We start from the raw sequence: 21,688 nt of genomic DNA, 5'->3' as shown, positions 1-21,688 counted from the left end.
GATGTGCACTCTACAGTAATTCTTGTAATCCTTATCTTCTAGGTTGCCAGATCTGACCCTCACAAATATTTATGCTACAAATTTCATTGGCTGCCCAGTACAGATGTGTGTACTTGCAAGTAAATTCATGGCAGAATACAAGCATTTCAAACCCAATAAAGCCATATACAAGTGTGTGTGTGTGTGTGTGTGTATATATATATATATATATATATATATATATATATATATATATATATATATATATATATATATATATATATATATATATATATATATATATATATATATATATATATATACATATTCATGATTTTTGCTCAGAAAAAATAGTAATCAATATGTAATAGACTTATAAAAATAAGAATTTTTAGTGACCTTGACTACTGTGGGTTATCTGGACTACAGAGCAGCACACCTCTACAACAGAGTTTTGTTCTCACATTAAGGAGAAAAGGAATGTAATGCAAGTTTTTGTCCATTATCAAATCATAATGTCACTAAAAATATAAATGAATAAATTAATAAAATAACTGAATAATATAAAAAGTAAATAAATAAATCAGAAAATAATAACAATAATAATAATAATAATAATAATAATAATAATAATAATAATAATAATAATAATAATAATAATAATAATAATAATAATAAAAATAATAATTAACAAAAGAAAAACACAAGGAAGACTAGAATAGGAGTCATATAAAAATATGCTAGTATTGGCTCCATACTTATTAGGAGTGACAATTGCATCTATAAACATCAACTCTATTAAGTACACTTACTAGTAATGAGCTGTGTGCTCAAACATCTATCAATATTATTAATCACTTATTGTAACTTGGACTCCTTTCCACTCTGGACAATACTTTTCTATACACAAAACTTGAAAACAATTATGTTCTGTTACAACCCTGGTGAAGAAATGGACATTTAAGACTTTCAATACTACTTCCCTATCAATCGAAATAATTTATAAACATGCTGATACACCAAAATTTATATACATATTACTTAAAATTCCCAAATATGAATTAAGCCTTCAGCACTGCTTGTACTTAAAGAAGTCCTTCACTATACTCTGGACTGTCAAGAGTGATAGGTCGGGACCGTGATGTCTCCAATCTTGGTAGAGTTGGAGACACTAATGGGGAAAAACCCTTGTTCTGAGGAAATACTTTGAGGTCTTGAACTAAGGTGGAATGGTCCTGAGAGGATGAATCTACAGATGTATAGTTTTCTAAACTTAATGACTCAAGTAAATTTGAAGGATCTCTTGGTGAACTGCTTGGATTAGAGGAATATTCAGACGGTACTGATGATGGTTCATCTCTGTCCACATGTATCATGATCTTATTGGGATCGGTTGAACTGGCTGTTACCTTCAGATCATCATTGACAGATTTTGGGACTTGACCTTTTGGGGTTAATGTATCTGTGTTCCCTGAGTAAGGTACAAAAATACGAACAGTGTCAGGTGTCTCTGTGGCCTTTGGAGTAGCTGGCTCAGAAAGCAATGCTTCCTTGTCCTGTAATGTCATCTGGCTCACTGAGAGGCAGGAAGGTCGAGGGGTAGATGGGCTGTGTGCAGGGCTACCCAAATCACCATTATGTACCACCTCACCTTCACTCTGCAATGACTGTGTATCACTCTGTACATCACCATTAGTCCGATGAGGTGCTGATTGTGAGGGTGAATGACTATTTGAGTGCCTGAACCTCTCTGTGGGTGATCTTGGTGAGCGCACTGACTGTACTGAGCGAGTGTCTGGGGAAATGAGTGACCGACCAGACTGAATGGAAGCAGCATCAATGTCCCCACGCCGTGCCAGGGTCACCGAGGATAGGGTGGAGAGGTCAGCAGCAGAAGTGAGAGAGGTGTTGGCAAGGGAAGCCCGGGAACCTCCCACACCCCCAAGGCTGCTCACTTCATCAATGCTGCACTCCAGGGAATATCTTGAGCCTGAGGTGGAGAACAGAACATGCTTACATTCAGATGAGCAAGAATTATTGGACTAAAATCTATATCTAAAACTTAGTTTTTTTCAGACTTACAAAATTAATGTACCAACATAATAGTGGCATACAAGAATGTCTTATATATATATATATATATATATATATATATATATATATATATATATATATATATATATATATATATATATATATATATATATTTATATATATATATAAAGACAGTGTCTAAAAAGTAATAAAATTTTGTTAGAAAACAAAAGTCCTGATCAGGTGTAAGTGACTATTTTAAGATATGTACAACTAAGATTCCTATATCAAGTACACCAGATTTTATCATGCATATTTGATAACTGCCATCATAAAAATGCAAAACACACTGGCTTTTAGATAGCCTTAGTACTATTAGGAAAAATTACATATTCATACATTTTGATAACCTTATCTTTGTTAACAGAATCCTTATGTATAATATTTGGAAATATATATTTTGAATTGACATCACTTGTACTTCCTAGTTTCTCAAATTAATTACAAATTAATTGGTTTTTAAAAAATTATCAAAATGATGATAATGATGATGATCACATCATTCATGAATTCATCTCTCTCATTATCAGCTCTCTTCCTAACTTTACTTTCATCTACACCAAATTTGATGACATATTCCATTCAAACACACAGTCCTACATTTCTAGGCTTAGCAAGGTCACCGCTCTTGCTTTCTCTTTCTCTCACTAAGTTCAACAACTTTCAACTCATTCCTCCAAACTCATATTCATACTTCCTTTTTATCTTTGTTTCACACAAAGCTAAAACATCAGGCTTTAACATTCTCCTAATACTAATCATGCCATTCTATATATGGGGAAAAGAAACCAACATCTGAAAATAATCTCAGTCACATGAGAAAGATCATTAATGATAATGGGCTATGATGGTAATCATATAATAATAATAACAGTAGTAGTAGTAGTAGTAGTAGTAGTAGTAGTAGTAGTAGTAGTAGTAGTAGTAATAATAATAATAATAACAAAAAATAATAATAATAATAATTCAAATAATAATAATAATAACTACAATTACAATAATAGTAATACTCTTCCTATCCATCGCTTCATTACAGCATAAGCTAATAAACACAGTACATAATAGGAAAATAACTAAATAGGTGATACTTAGTTTTCTTTAAAAATACTAAAATTCTATAACAAACCTTATTTATACAATGGTATGCATTTACTTACTTTTGGTTAAATTTGGTAAGTTGACTACTTATCATACAGTTTATCGACACATTCCAAACTAGGTTTTAACGCTAAATACAAACTAGATATATGTACGTCATTACTGATATCCTGGATACAGAATTAATAGAGAAAAGGGATTTCTTTCTTGTCTTAAATACTTGCAAATACACAAGAGATGACTAGGTATGCATGCATTTCTAAATAATAGTAATAAGTAATAATAATAATAATAATAATAATAACAATTATTATTATTATAAAAAAGATAATAATAATAATTATTATTATCATTATTATTATTATTATTATCATCATAATGTAATAAAATTTCTAAAAAGTACCATGACAGCATCTGGCCTGTGGGTGTTTCATTAGTCTTGAATTCAGAATTATGGATATTTTTATAACCAACTTCTGAAAAAGGCAAATCATCACACAAGTTTTTTTGCTAGAGCAAATATATCAAAATGTGATGAAACTAACTTTTTTGGGTATTCTGATGACAAGGTTTCTGCATGTTAATCTCACTAGAGATGAGCATGAAATATTCAAAACTCACATCTATCATGAAAACTTTACTGGCCATTCACCACATGAAGAATTACAAGTGGCAACAATACCACATTAAATTCCCCATGTATTTTAGATATTTCAAGTTAATTCATCCTTTACATTCACAATCAGTTAACTGAATGACAATAAATAAATAAATAAACAAAAATATCACTGAGCACATGAATTCTCTCCCAACCCATACTACTGAGCAAATAGGCCTTGTAACTTAATGCTAAATAATCATATATACAAATCTATTCTCTCATACATATAAAAATTACAGTGACCATTTGTGGGATATAGTCACAAAGCAAATGCTTCTTTATATGTAATAAAAGATATACATTAAACTACTAAGCTAAGATGTTTCCACAGCCATGGATGGTGGCCAAAATTAAAGTCATGCAAACCCCCTCCCCAATGAAGCATTATAGCAGCCTTAGAGTAAGGGAGCCATGCAGGACACATATACTAAAGAGGAACCAGGTATGAGGGTACACAAGGCAACCTACACACACGGGAGGTGGGACAACTATCACACCACACTCGGAAGTTTGCAGTCCTTGGGGTTCAGGGGCATAAGTATTGGGAAAACTTAAATTACCTTTCTTTCCTATGAGTTGCCAAACAAGGAATGGACATATAAGTTTTCATGTGGAAATTTGGTTTGTAATAGTTGAGAAATTCTGGTCCAAACATACAATACTTGACTATTATGAATACACAAGTTAATTTATTGTGATAATGCAATATTTACCAAATTATTCTTATTCCCTTCCAATATAATTCTTACTATGTATCATTATCAGATTGATACACTTTTTTTTATTTTGTAGAAAAATTAATAATCAGTTAAATACAGATATCAATTGTACTCATAAGTCAAATCTGTTTCAAATTTATGTACATTCCATAGTATTTATAATGTTTGTTCTGTTCTATCTTACAGATATTAATATTTCCAGGTCAGATTTCTATGAAGAAATTAATAAAATCTACTTTGAAATGTGACATCAAAACAAGGTTGTTATAATAGAATGCAATGTTTCTAAGATGACACATGTAAGTGTACAAATGTAAGCTTCATTTCATCATGATTGCATTCTGACTCCACTTCTTTTTATGCAATATTCAAACTCTTAACAATTTCAAAAATACATACACATATTGTGAAAAAAATAAAATAGAAGAGCACATTTCTTAATACATTTCAAGTGCCACAATTAAAAGTACTAATTACCAAAGAAAGCAAAAGCATGGAACTTCAAAGCATAGATTTTGCTCTGTATTTCTAATTCTGACATTGTAGACAAACAATGATTCAATAATCCCTCTAATATCTGGACATTCAACAAGTGCACTCATCAATATATAGACGTAATGTTGTCAAAATCTTAAACTGAACATATGTTATGGTAAATATCTGGATATACAAACACCAGCCACCAGCATGATTCTAGGTTCATACTAAGGGCCTCTCTCTGTCCACCGCAACACTATATGTTGCTGCCACAATGTCAATGTACCATGTGTGGCAAAACTGTTACAGTAGCTAATGTAGATAGTCAAGTCGTTTAAACTTATGGTTGTTTGTATAGTAGAGGCAAATAGGTTACTAAGGGAACCAACATCTCATAGACATTTGATGATGATTGCCAGTTTTCATTGGACATACAATATCCAGATATGCTGTGGATGTATTGGGATTGCTATTAGAGGGACTACTGTATATCAAAATCACTTGAATGTTTAAGTGTAATCCAAGGGTATTTTCTATGGTTCATAAATATTATCAATATCATTTTTCTCCCAGGAATACAATATGTTGAGTCACGGTGAATTAGAAAATTCACACCCTAAAGTCGTTTCCAATAGTAGTCACTATTTTCATTAAACTCAGCAGGTATAGCCAAGCAAAGCAAACACCTCTTGCAATCATTCATATCTAAGAGTTGTTATTCTTTAATAAAAGCACCATAATGTTCCAGAATAACTAACAATTTGTCCTTCCATACAAAACCAAATGGAAGCACAGTGAATGCAGAAAAAAAAATGCTATTTATCATTAGCATAGTCCATGAAATGAGTCAAATATCCAATGACACAGACAGACAGACAGACAGACAGACAGACAGACAGACAGACAGACAGACAGACAGACAGACAGACACACACACACACACACACACACACACACACACACACACACACACACACACACACACACACACACACACACTACATGATGACTTCTGCAAAGAGTTAGCTACATAAATACATACTTAGACATGTTATACAAATGGAGACAAGACTAGAAAATGTAGTGTAATTCTAAAAAATGTCAAGCTTTCCAGAGAGAGGATAGAAAAAGATGATTAATGAGAAAATATAACAATAGTTATGATTTACAGTCAAGGAACACAATAGCTGAGGGTAAACGTATAAGACAACCTATCACCAGAGAGATATAGAAATATGTCCATTGGGAAGTTATACATATAGATGGTTAGCATGAAAGTGGCATTCAACTATGCTGATGAAGAATGGTGAAGGAAATGAGATCATCTGATAAGGTCATGGCTTGAATATGCACCTATGATTTGATCACCAAACAACTCGTAAGGCAATAATCATTACAACAATACTAAATCAAACACTAATACTACCCTCATCACAATCACGGAGTAGCCACTCCGACAAAATGTCAGTTACAAATCCTGGCAAACTCTGGAAACTGACAGCCAGAAGAAAAAGAGTTAGTAGACATAGTAATAAGATTAGAGCCTTTGATTTGTGAACTATAAGATAAATTTGAGCATGAAGTTTAGAAATAAGAGAAAACTTGAGAAAATATCCCAAACTTTTTGATAATGATAACAAGCAATGTTATCCAGGTTAAACTGCAATAGAACAAAAAATTCCTGAGATGAGAAAGGTGTTTTCTTGCCAGTACCCCACCTTATTCAGTCTTTCTGCATTACTAGAAGAAGATTAAATTGATTAGGCAGACTTTAACACAATAAAAGCTTTTCTTGCATTAAAAAGACATTATGCAAAATTATCTTGATTCTGTTCTTTTACAAAATCATCAATCTTCCTACAGTTTAATTTGCAAAACATCCAAACAGAAGTTGGTCACCATATAAAAGAAGGCACACGTGTCTGTGTATGTATGCAGTTGTAACATACAGGATGAAAGCTATGCTCGTGTTGTCCCATTTTTGTATTTCATAGAGTTTTATAGATTTGCAAAATGACTAATAAATAAACAAGTAACATGTGTGTGTGTGTGTGTGTGTATATATATATATATATATATATATATATATATATATATATATATATATATATATATATATATATATATATACAGGGATTTCTTGATTTATGCAAGGGATACATTATTGAAGGGATTGCATAATGTGAAAATCGCATAAAGTGAACATGATTACCGAACTAAACTCTACATTATTAAAGATTCCACTATATATATATATATATATATATATATATATATATATATATATATATATATATATATATATATATATATATATATATAGTGGAATCTTGTGTACCACTCAGCTGGAATAAACAAAAAACCATCATTGCTATAGTAACAGTGTCTAACTGACAGCAAGACGGCACACGCTGACCTTCCTGAAGACATTTATCATACTTCACTAGCTGTCCTGAAGGTGAAGCACCTCTGTGCTGCAATCAGCTGTGATGACAATATGATGGCCCAAACAAACACCTCGCAGAATCTCATGACTCCTTAGATTTGCCATACCAGCAGAGTACCTTGACAGTGTGTTATTCGGAATAATTTGCATAATTTGAAGGAAAAAAGTCTTTTACCTAGTGTTATTTCAAAATTGCACAATCTATGCACGCATAAATTGAGAAAAACCTGTACACAAACACACACACACACACACACTATATATATATATATAAATATATATATATATATATATATATATATATATATATATATATATATATATATATATATATATATATATATACAGGGGTGTGGAGTCGGATTTTCAAAAGTCCGACTCCGACTCCAGTAAATTTAAATGTTGCGACTCCGACTCCGACTCCAGGAAATTTGAAGGTTAGGACTCCGACAACGATATAGTCTATTTTTTTTACATCAGGGATGGTGGCCAAGGGAAAAGATTAAGCAAAAAGCCCACTAGTTGCCACACCCAAAGACGACGAAAGTTAAGAGAATCAATACTTACATATTTTCGAGTCAATCCATAATAAAAGTGTACTTGACGATTATATAATTATTATAAATTAATAAAAATTATCTTTATATGTAGTGCTTGATTGGACACATCCTCCACAAAGTCAATTTCTCCCAATTTGTAGGAATCTCCAATCTCCATGAAGTGGAATCTTTACTCAAAACTTTATCACGTAAAGGAGTCGGAGTCGCTCATATTTTTACCGACTCCGACTCCGACTCCGGCCAAAAGTAACCGACTCTTCGACTCCGACTCCACACCCCTATATATATATATATATATATATATATATATATATATATATATATATATATATATATATATATATATATATATATATATATATATTCACTAATCTTGTGATGCACATAATGTATAAGCAATCAGAATCTTTTCAAATTTGTACCAATCAAATACATAGAACAATATTCTAAAAAGAAATTATGATGACCCATATGCAAGTAAACACAGTGAAGAAAGATGCATATAACTTTACTGAAAAGGGCAGATTAAAGAAAAAGAGAAATACAGAAGGTTTATAAATATTGAAACAGGTTGCAGACTTGCAGCCCTTGAATGGTGTTGGGGTAATAAATTTGTGGCATGTGAAACTTTGTTTGAAATGCATGATGCCAGGATAACAACTTACAAGATATTAATTTCCCTTTTAGAATATACTTATGAATAGTTTATGAATTAAGATATTTTTATACGACCAAAATTCCTTTAATAAATTACTGGAGGACAAAATGTGCACCACAATGTAATTCAAGAAAACAAGGAAAAGTATAAGGAACAAAAAGGGAAGCATGCACTGACCACGGTCAACAGACAGGTGGGACCCATTCAGGCCGATCGTCTCTGTTCGTTTCATCAGTTTCTCTGTTATTAGTCGCTCTTCCTCTGTGAATTCCCGTCGGATCCCAGATTCTTTCTCGATCGTTGGTTCTATAAACATCCCTAGAAAAAATTTGAACATAATTTAATTTGATTAATGAATCACCAGCTAGAAATTAAAGACAAAGAGTCTGGCTGAAGGACATCAAAGCTTCTTAAAGGAGATTCTTTTACATTATTGTAAAATATGAGGAAATATAACAAGCCAGACTGTTCTCTTACTATAACATTCATTATCATCACTGGCTTCCTGCAATAAGAGAGGTGGGTTTAAGCTCATGATAATCAAGAACTTTAAGGGGAGAAGCACATCTGATCACCTTGGCCAATTCAAAATTCCTTTCCGTTCTGTCATGAGATGAGAATTACCTTTCCTAATTTAAGCTAATTTTTTTTTATCACTAATATTATCATCAATACAATTATTTCATCCATTAGAGCCGTCACCTAAAGAAGGATAAATTCTAAGACGCTGTGTAAAAAGAAAACTTAAATAAGTCAAGAGATGTTATCTTTAAGTGATCCTACAAATATTGTACAGCATATCAATCATAAGTGATACATGATTACAGTAAAGAAGAAATGTTTCTCAGCATAGTTGCTCCACCAAATTTTAACAGAAAAGTTCCAGCCCAGCTTACCAAAGGGTTGTTGGGGAAGCTCATGGTCTGGTGGAGGCCCAGGATGATCCAGTTTGACCTTCTTGAGCTCCTCCATTGCCTTCTCTAAACTCTCTATGACATAATCATCCTCGTAACCAAAGTTTTTCTCCAGTCTGCAACAAAATTCACTCTTAAAAATAGTTTATGTAACAGACTTGATTAATAGTACCTTATCATGATCTTTGCACTGATGTAAAAAGAATCAATCCATACTAATACCATACATGCTCAAAAAAAAAAAAAAAAAAAAAAAACACTAGATGCTGTTTACATGACTTGACAATGCAATATCTGTCTAAGGATCCTGCTCAACAACTACATTTACAAAACCATGTGATAGTCATTTTGTTCTATGAGTTCACTTTACATGGAGAATAAGGTTCAACATATGAGGATATGGAACACAGTGCATGCATGTGAGCAGTGCTACTAGGAATCCACTCACTCTGTAGGAGTCAGAATGAGCTTGCTTGCTTGCTTTTTTTTTTTACTATTAGTAACATGCAAGCTTACAGACACAACTGGTTGTTAACAGCAGTAATCAATTTATTCTATCCATTGCTGCTGTTGACGACCAACTACATCTGTAAGCTTGCATCCTCCCGGGGTACCCATCCCTTTCTGTCCCTCTCTCATTGCCTTCATAGAACTTGGGAAGTTGCTGCTCTGTTTGTGTGTATGTGTGTGTGTGTGTGTGTGTTTCACTGTTTGATCTGCTGCAGTCTCTGACGAGACAGCCAGATGTTACCCTACGGAGCGAGCTCAGAGCTCATTATTTCTGATCTTCGGATAGGCCTGAGACCAGGCACACACCACACACCGGGACAACAAGGTCACAACTCCTCGATTTACATCCCGTACCTACTCACTGCTAGGTGAACAGGGGCTACATGTGAAAGGAGACACACCCAAATATCTCCACCTGGCCGGGGAATTGAACCCCGGTCCTCTGGCTTGTGAAGCCAGCGCTCTAACCACTGAGCGACCAGTGTGTGTGTGTGTGTGTGTGTGTGTGTGTGTGTGTGTGTGTGTGTGTGTGTGTGTGTGTGTGTGTGTGTGTGTGTGTGTGTGTGTATCAATGACTAGTTTTCTGCCAGGCTATCACTTGCTCACTTTTTTTGGAGATAGTCTAAGATCTGGTCCATGTCAAGACGAGCAATCTGGCGTCGGTGCAGCTTGAGGACGGTGTAGGCAAAGGCCAACAGCAAGTGTTCTCCTTCTAACAGAAAAATATCCCACAGTCTCAAGGTCAAGGGGAATGGCACCTATAAGAAAAGAATGCACAAGATGGTTAGAAACTTTAATTATTACTGTATAATGCTCAACTGTTGTAGATTTATCAATCTTTCTTTCATTCATACCTCTTCTGATATGGGCATAATCTATGTTGGTACAAGCAACATTAATCATGCCTTTTTCTCTTTGTATATACAAAGTTTAAAAAATGTAGTAATCTCAAACATCTTGATGATGCACATAAATTTTTAATGTCTTATATGGCTGTCAAAGAACAATACAATTCATTTTAATTCACTTTAAGTATTATGAGACTTACCCTGTCAAGGAAACACTGGAAGAACCATTTCAAAGTGTATAGCCCAGAGTCTATGCAGTTTCTCTCCAAATGTTTTTTCAGTTTGGGGAGAAACTTTTCAAGGATTTTATCATGGTGCTGTTGGTACCTCAGTAACTTGGGAAACCCAGGTATAAAGAAACCTGAAAAAAAAAAAAATAATAATAATAATAATAAATAAATAATAAAAAAAAAAAAAAAAAAAAAAAAAAGAGGAGTTTTATGTCAAGCACATAATGAATGTCACCTATGTCTCATAGTTTCTCCCCCTTAGATGCTGAGCCTATTTTCCTTAACTACCTGAAATAAATTATATCAATACATAACAGTTTATAGACTTACCATGCATTGCATATTTAGGGGAGGACATTAGGCCTGAAAGAGCCCAGAAAGCATCCTCTTCATTCAGGTACATGAGTAACAATGCAGCAATCTGTGACATTCCTTGGCAATAACCAACTTCTTGATTGTACATAGAGTATGCAACTGCAACATCAAAAATTAGTGTATATGTCATCTCAAGAAATTATGTTTTTCACATCACTACTACAGAAAAACAAAAACATAAATTTGGTGCAACAGTCATCACGTAAGTGATTAACACTGAAATATTACAGTACATACAAACGCTTCAAACTGTATTTTGAAGTTAGCAACTGCATATTTGTCTGTCCATTCATACTTCCTACACATACTACTCTCAATTTGATAGTGACCTTGGCAAGACTCCATCAATACCTCCCTATGCATACCAGTTTTAATTCATCAGTCTTCTTCTCTTTCACAAGTTTTCCTAACATGTATTTTCTATACAGTTTTAATCATCAGTTCTTTCTCCTAGTATCTTCTAGTATAACATTTATACAGAATAGCAAAGAGACATTTAGTTTTCTCTCTTCCCTAAAATTTCAGTGTTTAGGGAATACAGGCAACCCCCGTTTAACGAAGGTTCACACAACGAAATTTCGCTATAACGAAGGTTTCATTTTACTACCATCTGCTCGTTTAACGAACACCAAACTCGCTTTAATGAAATTTTATCCAGGTAATTTTTTTCCAAATTTGAAAGCCCCACTGTATCATGCAAGCTGACAGGCTTTTAAATACATCAGGAGCTGCTGGTACTAAGGCCTGCCTCAGGAGAAATCCTGAGACACCTGTAGAAGTGTTTTTTAGGAATGTAACCCCTTCGTTAAACGGGGGTTGCCTGTACTTTGTTTTGGATATTACCATTTCAAGATGTTAGCCTGGTATATAGATAAATGAATCCCTCATGTAAACATGATTCTACTTATAGAATCAAAGATTCTCAGTGTAAAAATAAGTAAAATACAACTAATAAAAAAACATATTTGTAAACATCGTGAAGATCCTTTTTCATGGAAACATTATTTTACTATTAGTTTTCTTCAAAGTAATACTTATAAAATAATCTTCTGCTTTCAAGAAATACATCTTCTCACCTAGTACATGGAAAAGCTGCTGCTGCTTCTCATCATATCTTTTCCGAAACATGGTATGGTCCCTGTACGTCCTATTTACATCTAGATCAATCTGCCGAACATCTGGTGACCACTTGCAGCCAAGCCGTTTCATTTCCTGGTAATAAGATGTGCATATGTTGTACTTTTGATCACTATAAGACCAGCATCCCTTTAACCTTGTAGAGAAAATAATTAAGCTATATCTTTTTACCCTTGGAAAACAATATTACTGAAAGCCAACCCTTAATTATGTTTAATAGTTACTTCTGAAGATAATTCTTGGTTCTATTCTACAGATTTAAGTTAATTTCCAGTATAATTGCAGTGACAACATATCTAAACATATCTATGAGAGAGAGAGAGAGAGAGAGAGAGAGAGAGAGAGAGAGAGAGAGAGAGAGAGAGAGAGAGAGAGAGAGATGGGTAAGTTATGAGGGTATGAATAAATTTCAGGGGAACAGGGATGGGATGAGTATATGTTGTGTGTATGGAGGGTAGGTGCTCTTAGCCTAAGAGATACAGGGAAAGAGGAAGGATAGTAAGATGCAGAAGAGAAGGAGGAGATGAAGACATAAAGATTTCAATGTCTCCCTTACCTCATATTTTCCTTTCTGCTGCTCCTTCATTTGTTCTAAAAAGAGTAACCTTGCCCACACAGTTCCTCGGAATCTATCTGGAATGCCTTTGTGAATTCTTTTGACAAACTTTTCTTTCCCCCAGTATTTATCCCAGGTTCTAATCATTTTAAGCCACTTGTCAATTCTAGATAGCTCAATCTCTAATCTCTTCTCTTCCTCCTTTGAGCGGTTCTGTGGTAATCTGGTGTCACTGTAAAAGAAAGATAAAGTTTAATGGTGAGTCACTAATTATTTTAAAATCATCTATATTTTGAACAATGGGGCAGTCTATCTGTCCTGCCTTTTTATAGTCATAAAACAAACTTTGGAGTTAAAAGTAACACCATACATCTTGCACTATAATAAAAATAACAAAAAATTCTGATTACTGTATACAAAAATATTAATAAAAGATTCTTGGTCTTTATATAAAGGTGACCACAAACTGAACACATGCTACATACTGTATAAAGCCATATCGGTCTGTTGAATGGTACACTTCGAACTCGGGATCCTCCCAGGGATCTATCACGGCTCCTTCTTCTCGCCCGAGGTTGTAGCGCCCAACAATGTTTGCGCGCTCTTCCCGTGCCCGGATGAGCAGCTCTTCCTCGCTCAATCCTGCAGAGATTCACTTTGTTAAGAACATTCTTTAGGCCAAGAAAGATATGGCATTATTCATAAAAAGAATTAATGTATCTAAACAATGTTATTTTCAGAATAAAAATAAAACAAAACATCTATAAAAAGTAAAGATATGCAATGTGCTCCCTGTGGGACAATTGACTTTGGATAGGAGCAATAGACACAGCATTTTGAAGCATTGAAAGATGATGGAATATCATACCACCTACATGAATATTCACAGCTTTTATATATATATATATATATATATATATATATATATATATATATATATATATATATATATATATATATATATATATATATAAAATTATTGCTATAGGTAATCAAATACTTCATGCAGTGAAAAAGCTACCTAACTTTAGTCATGATCATGCTATATAAATTTCTCTGAAAATAAACATATAATAAGTATTTATTTTATTATAAAATCATAAAGCCTGAAATCACAGCAGAAATGCAATGAGTACTGTCACCTGACCTCTTAATCTTACATGAAGAAAACCAAGCAAAGGTAGTTATGAAACAATATCTCATACATGATAGAATAAATATGCAGGTTCACCAAATAACTTGAAAGCAAATAAATTAATTAATTAAAAAAATGCAGAAATGACCTTATGAATACATAAAAGAAACTAATGTTTGTCTTCATCTTTACATATGTATATATATATATATATATATATATATATATATATATATATATATATATATATATATATATATATATATATATCAGCAAGATATGTGACAAGTAACTCAAATATTTTTGATGTATGAAAACAGAAGTGGGCAATACATGATGTGTGGAAATGCTGGGATGATACCTTATCTACACCAACCAATTACTTCACAGCTTGGTTGTCAAGATACATGGGCTAAAGTCACACATTTTTTTTTGGCAAACAACTAAGATCTTTAAAAAGAGAAGGATAATATCCCTGGCACATAATGACATTTATGTACCTATTCAGGAAAATATTTAGTCAGCAAGCCATGAGTGACTCCCTTATTTTACATAATATGTATATGAAAATAAATATCTAGTCTGTAGAGCACCAATGTTTCTTTTCTAAATGTATGTATTAAGAGACTCCTGTGGTAGAGGAGATATGATCTATCTATAAACTTACACTGCTGTCATATTACTTACATATAATAAAAGACGACATAAGGAGATGGAGCAAGACTTTGAAACTCTCCTCTGTATGTATTCTTATTTCTATAATAAAACAATGTTTGTCTTGACTACCTTCCTTTAAGATTGATTAGTGCTACTGGACATTATTGGCTACTACTAGTACCACAACCATTTTCACCATCATGTATCACCACTATTACAACAACAAAAACTACTACTACTTATACTACCACCAACACTTGGGACACGCTAGGATCATTAGTATTACATACTAAACGTAAAATGGATAGAAAAAAAAAAAAAAAAAAAAATACAATCACTATCAATCTTTAAAATGAACATTACACAGCTGTGATTTCATGCCTTTATAAAACATCTGAAATAAAACCAAATAAAACTTTTCAGGGTATGTAGTCACAATTTCTTACACCTATCAGTAATAAAGTTTCTAAGCTTCAGCTCATTATATTACTGATGATCTCATGTTCATGAGTCTACATCTACCATTGTAATCTGAGAAGGGACTATGACTTATGTTAACTGAGGAAAACAACATCATTTACATGTGACTGGATGGATTAGAGTGACACATCAATAATAAATAAAGATATTTATATTGTGGTGACTACTTAATATGGAAGAAATTCACATGTTAACACATTCTTGTCCATTTAAATCATGACTAGATCATCTTTGTAAAATTATCAGTTTGTGATAAAGAAAGGTATTCAGTACTTCATGTGATGGTGCTATTATGAGTTATCTGGTCAAAATACAGTAACTGAATTAAATAAGCAACATAATTTACATCAACAGAATATTGTGTGGGTGCAGATGCATAACATTGCATGCAACCTATTGGTCTGTTTCAGTCATAGAAAAGCAGGCACAAGGCCTAAGGTATTTTCAACACTAGACTAGAACCATTACACAACATTCATATCTGTATACATATGTTTGTTGTGCACACACATCATATTACAATATGAATAACAAAGGACTAGTGGTATCTAGTAGCAAGCAGTGCAAGCATAATCTTTCACTAAAGTTCTGATCTAAAACACAAAGCTACTTGTTGCTGCCAAGTTGTCTCAGTGTGGATGTCGCATAATATTTACTGCAGCAAATATATATATATATATATATATATATATATATATATATATATATATATATATATATATATATATATATATATATATATATATATTATGTCCTGGCCAATAGCACCTGTAGGTAACTTGAACAGTACTGGAAGCACTGTTAAGCTTCCATCCATAAGTGGCCCAGGCAATTTTATTTATAGAAGTACCCATATTAGGGCCCATATCACCACCCAAGTGCATCTTTTGGTGTAATCACCCAGAACCTGGGTGTCATGGTGACATGTAGGTAACTTAAAAGCACTTGACAAATGGCAAAGTATCAAGGCAATACATGGTGGGATTCGAACCTATGCGTGGACATCTGCCCGATCCCACACTCACCACCTTATCCACTATGCCACCGCCTCCCTAGATATGTAAGTTTTAAAATTATATTATCTTAAATTAAAGCTATTTTCATTCATATAAACTACATACTGCAGTAAATAATTAAGACTTAAACAGTAATATATATATATATATATATATATATATATATATATATATATATATATATATATATATATATATATATATATATATATATATATATGCAATATAACACTTGTAGGAGCACATGCACCAAGTGATCCTTTCAATAAACAAAAAAGTTACACTATGTAGTAACTTAAAAATAAAAGTGGACATTTGGACATTCAAAAAGCATGGAATATAACACTTGTATAACAACAGGATTTTCCTGGAAAAAAAAGGGGGGGAGGAAATATATATGCTATATACAGAGGACAATAGTAAAATTTCTTTTAAAACTTATAAAGGATGCTTCATAGTAAACTGCAGTGAAGCAAAATAGATGCACAGAATAAAAGATCCAAGTTTACCCATGAGAGAACGGGAGTCGGGATTCAACATCTTCCGTATGTCTTGACTTCTGCGAGCTATAGGAAGGAAAGGCTATGAGCCTACGTGAATGTTTTCAAAACCAAAATTTGCAAGATTACACCAACTTAAGTTTCACAATTTACGTATGATAATGGAACACCCAAAAATATAAATAAATAAATAGAAAAAAAAAAAAAAATATATATATATATATATATATATATATATATATATATATATATATATATATATATATATATATAATAATAATAATGATAAATTAATCAATTAATAAATATATATATATATATATATATATATATATATATATATATATATATATATATATATATATATATATATATATATATATATATATATATATATATATATATATATATATATATATATATATATATATATATGAAATCCTTCTGATGGTTAGGGTGTGAGTCTGAAAACTTCTGAAGAGTGACAACAATTATATCTGACAGGTGTTTTTTTCTGCATAAAAATATTCTCCTCTTAACATGTATTAAGCACCTCACATGTATCAATCTTGAAAGAAGCAAAACCATAAAGCCAGTGAACATCATAAATCTTAACTTTCCCCTTATACCAAACCACATTTTCCTTCTACAAGAACATAGTGATATTCAACACAAACATTTTTACAAGGAACACCTACAGGAACAATTTCCTCCTTTGTTAGCAAGCTGGGCACTGAAGAACCATGTGTCATCCTACAAGCAGTGCAAGAAGTCTAGTAGAATGTCATGTTGGCATCAAATTGTTTTCATTATACGTACAGTAATTGCTTACCATCAAATGGGCAAAATATCTTTTTGGCAAAAAGTCTTGGCTGATCCAGGTCATTGAGCCAAAACTTTTTTGCCAATACTATAGACATACAAACATCCTAATACACCAATTATGTAAATTAGAGTTTGAAAACCATTCTCAATTTTATATACAAAATAAAAAAAAAAAATTTCCACTTCGTGTTCAATTAAATCCATGAGATACCACTGCCTTTAACCTAATCCTGCTTTACTGAGCAATACACATGAATAAAAAAAAAGAGTAAAAAAGTAAGACTACAGATCTGTTTAGTACATCTCTGAGAATTAAATGTGAAAAGGAGGAGCTTGTAGTAGAAAATGTGAAAAACTGAATAAACTATTGAAAACCATGAATAAATTATTACAAGCATGTAATAATTACAATCCTTAGTATCAATCACTGATCACCTATCAATCCATTGATCCATTCCTTCCATCCAAGACACACAACAATACACATTCAGTCATCCACAACTTACCAGCATCCATGTTGCTGGCGGTGCATTTGAGTCATCAATTTGAAAAAGGTCCTGCACCCATCACATCAGCACCTGCAACAATGCCAAGTAAAAAAATTATTACTATTGTTATCACATAATAATGACACACACACACACACACACACAAATAGACACAGGATGTTCTGTCAGGTATCCAGATAATTGATCTGTTATGTTTCTATAAATAAGTGATTCTAAGATCTAAGACAACATAACAAACTTGTCAAACTATGGGCACTAGTGTCAATCTATGGCCCCTGGCTGCCTCAGCCATGTCCAGCATATCTGGTCTGCCAGTTGTGCATTTTCCCTTCAGTTTTATCACTTCAGGCAAAAATGTTCTCTCTATCTATCTGTCTCTAAAAGATATGTGTTAAGAAATTCATACCATTCTCTCTCTCTCTGGGAAGAGGCTATCACTTTTACATCGTGAAGCAGGCATCATGTGTGTGTGTATGGTATTCTCAACAAGTCCTGATAATGAGCAGACCTGCAACAACCAGCCGCTACCATCCCCGCATGACATCAGACCTCATTGTTACTGATCTTCAGATAAGACTGTGATCTAACACACCACACATCCCTATTCAGGAGAGACAGTAACTGCCCAGCCTCTCAGTGCAAATATCCCAGAGATGGCCAGCCTCTAGTAGAGTTTAAACCTATGCCAGCCATAGTGGCCAACACAAACTCAGCCCCTTTACCACTAAGCTACAAGACAGTGTGTGTGTGTATTAAGAAATTGTCTGTAGTGTCAATGTGTGGTTTGTTGAAAAAAATCTGGAGAGAGAGAGAGAGAGAGAGAGAGAGAGAGAGAGAGAGAGAGAGAGAGAGAGAGAGAGAGAGAGCATTCTTATCCATGATAATACTACGAGGAAAATGCACAACTGGCAACTCAGACCTGCTGGACACGATCGAGGCAGCCTGAGACCACCGGTTGACACTAGGGCCAAAATTATGGGAGGTGTGCTTTCACATATTGAGATAGTGTGTTGTGAAGGACTAGATGAAACAAAAATACACTCAGCTAATCCTTGCCATATACAGAGCTATTAGATTAAAGGCCGATATGACATGTTAACTTGACTGAAAACAATTCCTGTGAGCGATTGGAAATTAAATTTTAATGTCGAGATCGCTGAGGATTGTTCAATATCGTACATACTTTCCGCATTCCACGCTAGAGACTCACCAGTTCCACAAGCACTACAGTAAGACATCTCTTTTCATAAATATCTGTTATCTCAAGTAGTACAGCAACTATATGTGGAAACGCCCACATTGTTGCTTCACTCTTGGCCTCCTTCGTCCCTGCCACCAGCGCTCCTCTCACCTCTCACCACTCCGTCAATACCATACACCCAAACCTTCACTATACGTTCCCCTACTTACCCAATTGATACAGTGTTGGCGGTTTTTCGACCTCTGGAGGCCCCGTCAGTCATAAAATCAACACCATCCATGCCCCATCTCGAGGAGTGTTTGGTCCTCTTGTGTACATGCAGCAGCTGCCACCTGGCGGCCGCGCCTGCACGATGGTTCCTCGCCTCGCGCCGCTCGCCTGCTGCCTCACACATTCACCTTCATGCCATTCACTTTGGAACCAAACGTTCAAACACATGTTCACGTTAACCTCTCATATACCATGTTATTATTTTAGTATGCATTACCTGTTTTGTCTTAATGTAGGTGCATCGGATTTTTATATGCTTGTCGATCGACAAGTTTAATGTTGAAAGTTAACCATAGGATCAGGTGAAGTTGCACGTCGCGCTGAGATGAGGACGTTACCTTGCACTAGTTCTCAGATATTATCTATTGGGGGCTCAAATCCCTTAGGGTGTAGATTATTTTATGGGTCTCGCGATGACTGGATGATGGAAAACAATGAACAACGACCATGAATTAGTTCATGAAAAAAATATATAGTTTATCAGATTGAACATAACATGTTCTTCAATCAAATACATACAGTACACGAATGCTTTTGTTATCGCAAGGCTGCAGAGTTTGAAATAGTATTGTGAATTTCGATGATATTGATTTAAATATGTAGCTATAGGTGTTCAAGTAATTATGCAATATTACTAAACTACCTATATACTATTTGTGTCATTATCATCATTATCAGCATCACCAATATCATCTTTATAACATAATCATCACCATCATCATCATCATCATAATCATCATCATTCTCGTCATCATCGGAATCAATTTGTACGTATAGGTACTGCATGATAATTATGTTTATTATCAACATTACCTCAATTTCATAGACACAGGAAATTGGAATATCGCTGCGCGCCTGAAGGCCGGCTAGCTGAGTCAGTCCTCCTCAGTTCACCCCAACCCACCACTATTTCAGTCACACATCAGGCACGTGCTGGTGATAATTAGTTACTGGATAACGTGAGTAAGATGTGCAATCTCTGAAACCGAATTACCGATACGCGTATCTTTGATGATTTTAGTGATCATCACCGTGTCCTATATAAGAGCACCCGTGTAAAATGTAGTTTTTAAGTCAGCTACAAAAACCTGAATATCTTTAACAGATTACTATATTTTTAGTAAGACATGGAGGAAACAGAAAAGTACTCTGAATTTTAGCATGTGCTGGATCTGTTGTACACAGTTCGTACAGTTCTTAGATGCAGTCACATTTGTTTACGAAAATGACACACACACACACACACACACACACACACACACACACACACACACACAGGCAAATGGGCAAGCCTCTTAATGTATGGCCCCTGTTTACCTAGCAGTAAATAGGTACGGGATGTAACTTGAGGGGTTGTGGCCTCGCTTTCCCGGTGTGTGTTGTGTGTGATGTGGTCTCAGTCCTACCCGAAGATCGGTCTATGAGCTCTGAGCTCGCTCCGTAATGAGGAAGACTGGCTGGGTGACCAGCAGACGACCGAGGTGAATTACACACACACACACACACACACACACACACACACACACACACACTGGACGTACTGAAAAATAAATAGCATCGAACAAACACATTCCATCGAGGGTTTCCCTGACCACAACCTCTGCCTTGCACCGCCTTGCGTCGTCTCACTATATACCTGCAGGCAACTCCTCGTAAAACAAAAGGAACGACATGCTAGAGAAAACTCACAGCTAGAATGCTAGGTACTGTATATACTGGCTATTCTGCTCAGTAAATTATTTCTAAGTTGAGGTACACAGATAGATAAGAAAAACACGAATCTACGTAACAAAGACAGGACAAACATATTTGCTACGTATCTTTTTCTATACC

At 34.1% G+C, this 21,688-nt stretch overlaps 1 protein-coding gene across 4 annotated transcripts; it reads right to left on the bottom strand.

Annotated features, from left to right (window-relative positions):
- Window positions 1-290: 290 nt before the first annotated feature.
- LOC123503607 (USP6 N-terminal-like protein) lies at window positions 291-19,971 on the bottom strand. 4 transcript variants are annotated; one of them, XM_045253514.1, is made up of 13 exons: window positions 19,795-19,971; window positions 18,382-18,453; window positions 17,060-17,116; window positions 13,748-13,904; window positions 13,263-13,494; window positions 12,646-12,781; window positions 11,525-11,668; window positions 11,165-11,325; window positions 10,723-10,874; window positions 9,589-9,722; window positions 8,870-9,010; window positions 4,393-4,401; window positions 291-1,969 (listed from the first exon to the last, which is right to left on the bottom strand). In XM_045253514.1, the coding sequence occupies exons 2-13, from the start codon at window positions 18,389-18,391 to the stop codon at window positions 1,065-1,067; spliced, it is 2,238 nt and encodes a 745-aa protein (XP_045109449.1). In that variant the 5' UTR covers window positions 18,392-18,453; window positions 19,795-19,971; the 3' UTR covers window positions 291-1,064. The 4 variants fall into 4 exon arrangements, with proteins under 4 accessions (XP_045109449.1, XP_045109450.1, XP_045109451.1 ...); XM_045253515.1 differs by lacking the exon at window positions 4,393-4,401 and having other exon boundaries at window positions 19,795-19,969; XM_045253516.1 differs by lacking the exon at window positions 17,060-17,116 and having other exon boundaries at window positions 19,795-19,969.
- Window positions 19,972-21,688: the final 1,717 nt, after the last annotated feature.

This window comes from Portunus trituberculatus, chromosome 14 (assembly GCF_017591435.1).
Source record: "Portunus trituberculatus isolate SZX2019 chromosome 14, ASM1759143v1, whole genome shotgun sequence".
NCBI lineage: Eukaryota > Metazoa > Arthropoda > Malacostraca > Decapoda > Portunidae > Portunus > Portunus trituberculatus.
The sequence above is the reverse complement of the archived record's forward strand: the minus strand, read 5'-3'. Positions and strand labels throughout refer to the sequence as shown.

Coding starts and splice junctions, on each gene's coding strand:
- LOC123503607 (XM_045253514.1), bottom strand. Junction 11,669..12,645: donor GCAGCTTTTCCATGTACTAG/GTGAGAAGATGT, acceptor TTGATGTTGCAG/TTGCATACTCTATGTACAAT. Junction 10,875..11,164: donor TCCAGTGTTTCCTTGACAGG/GTAAGTCTCATA, acceptor CTTTTCTTATAG/GTGCCATTCCCCTTGACCTT.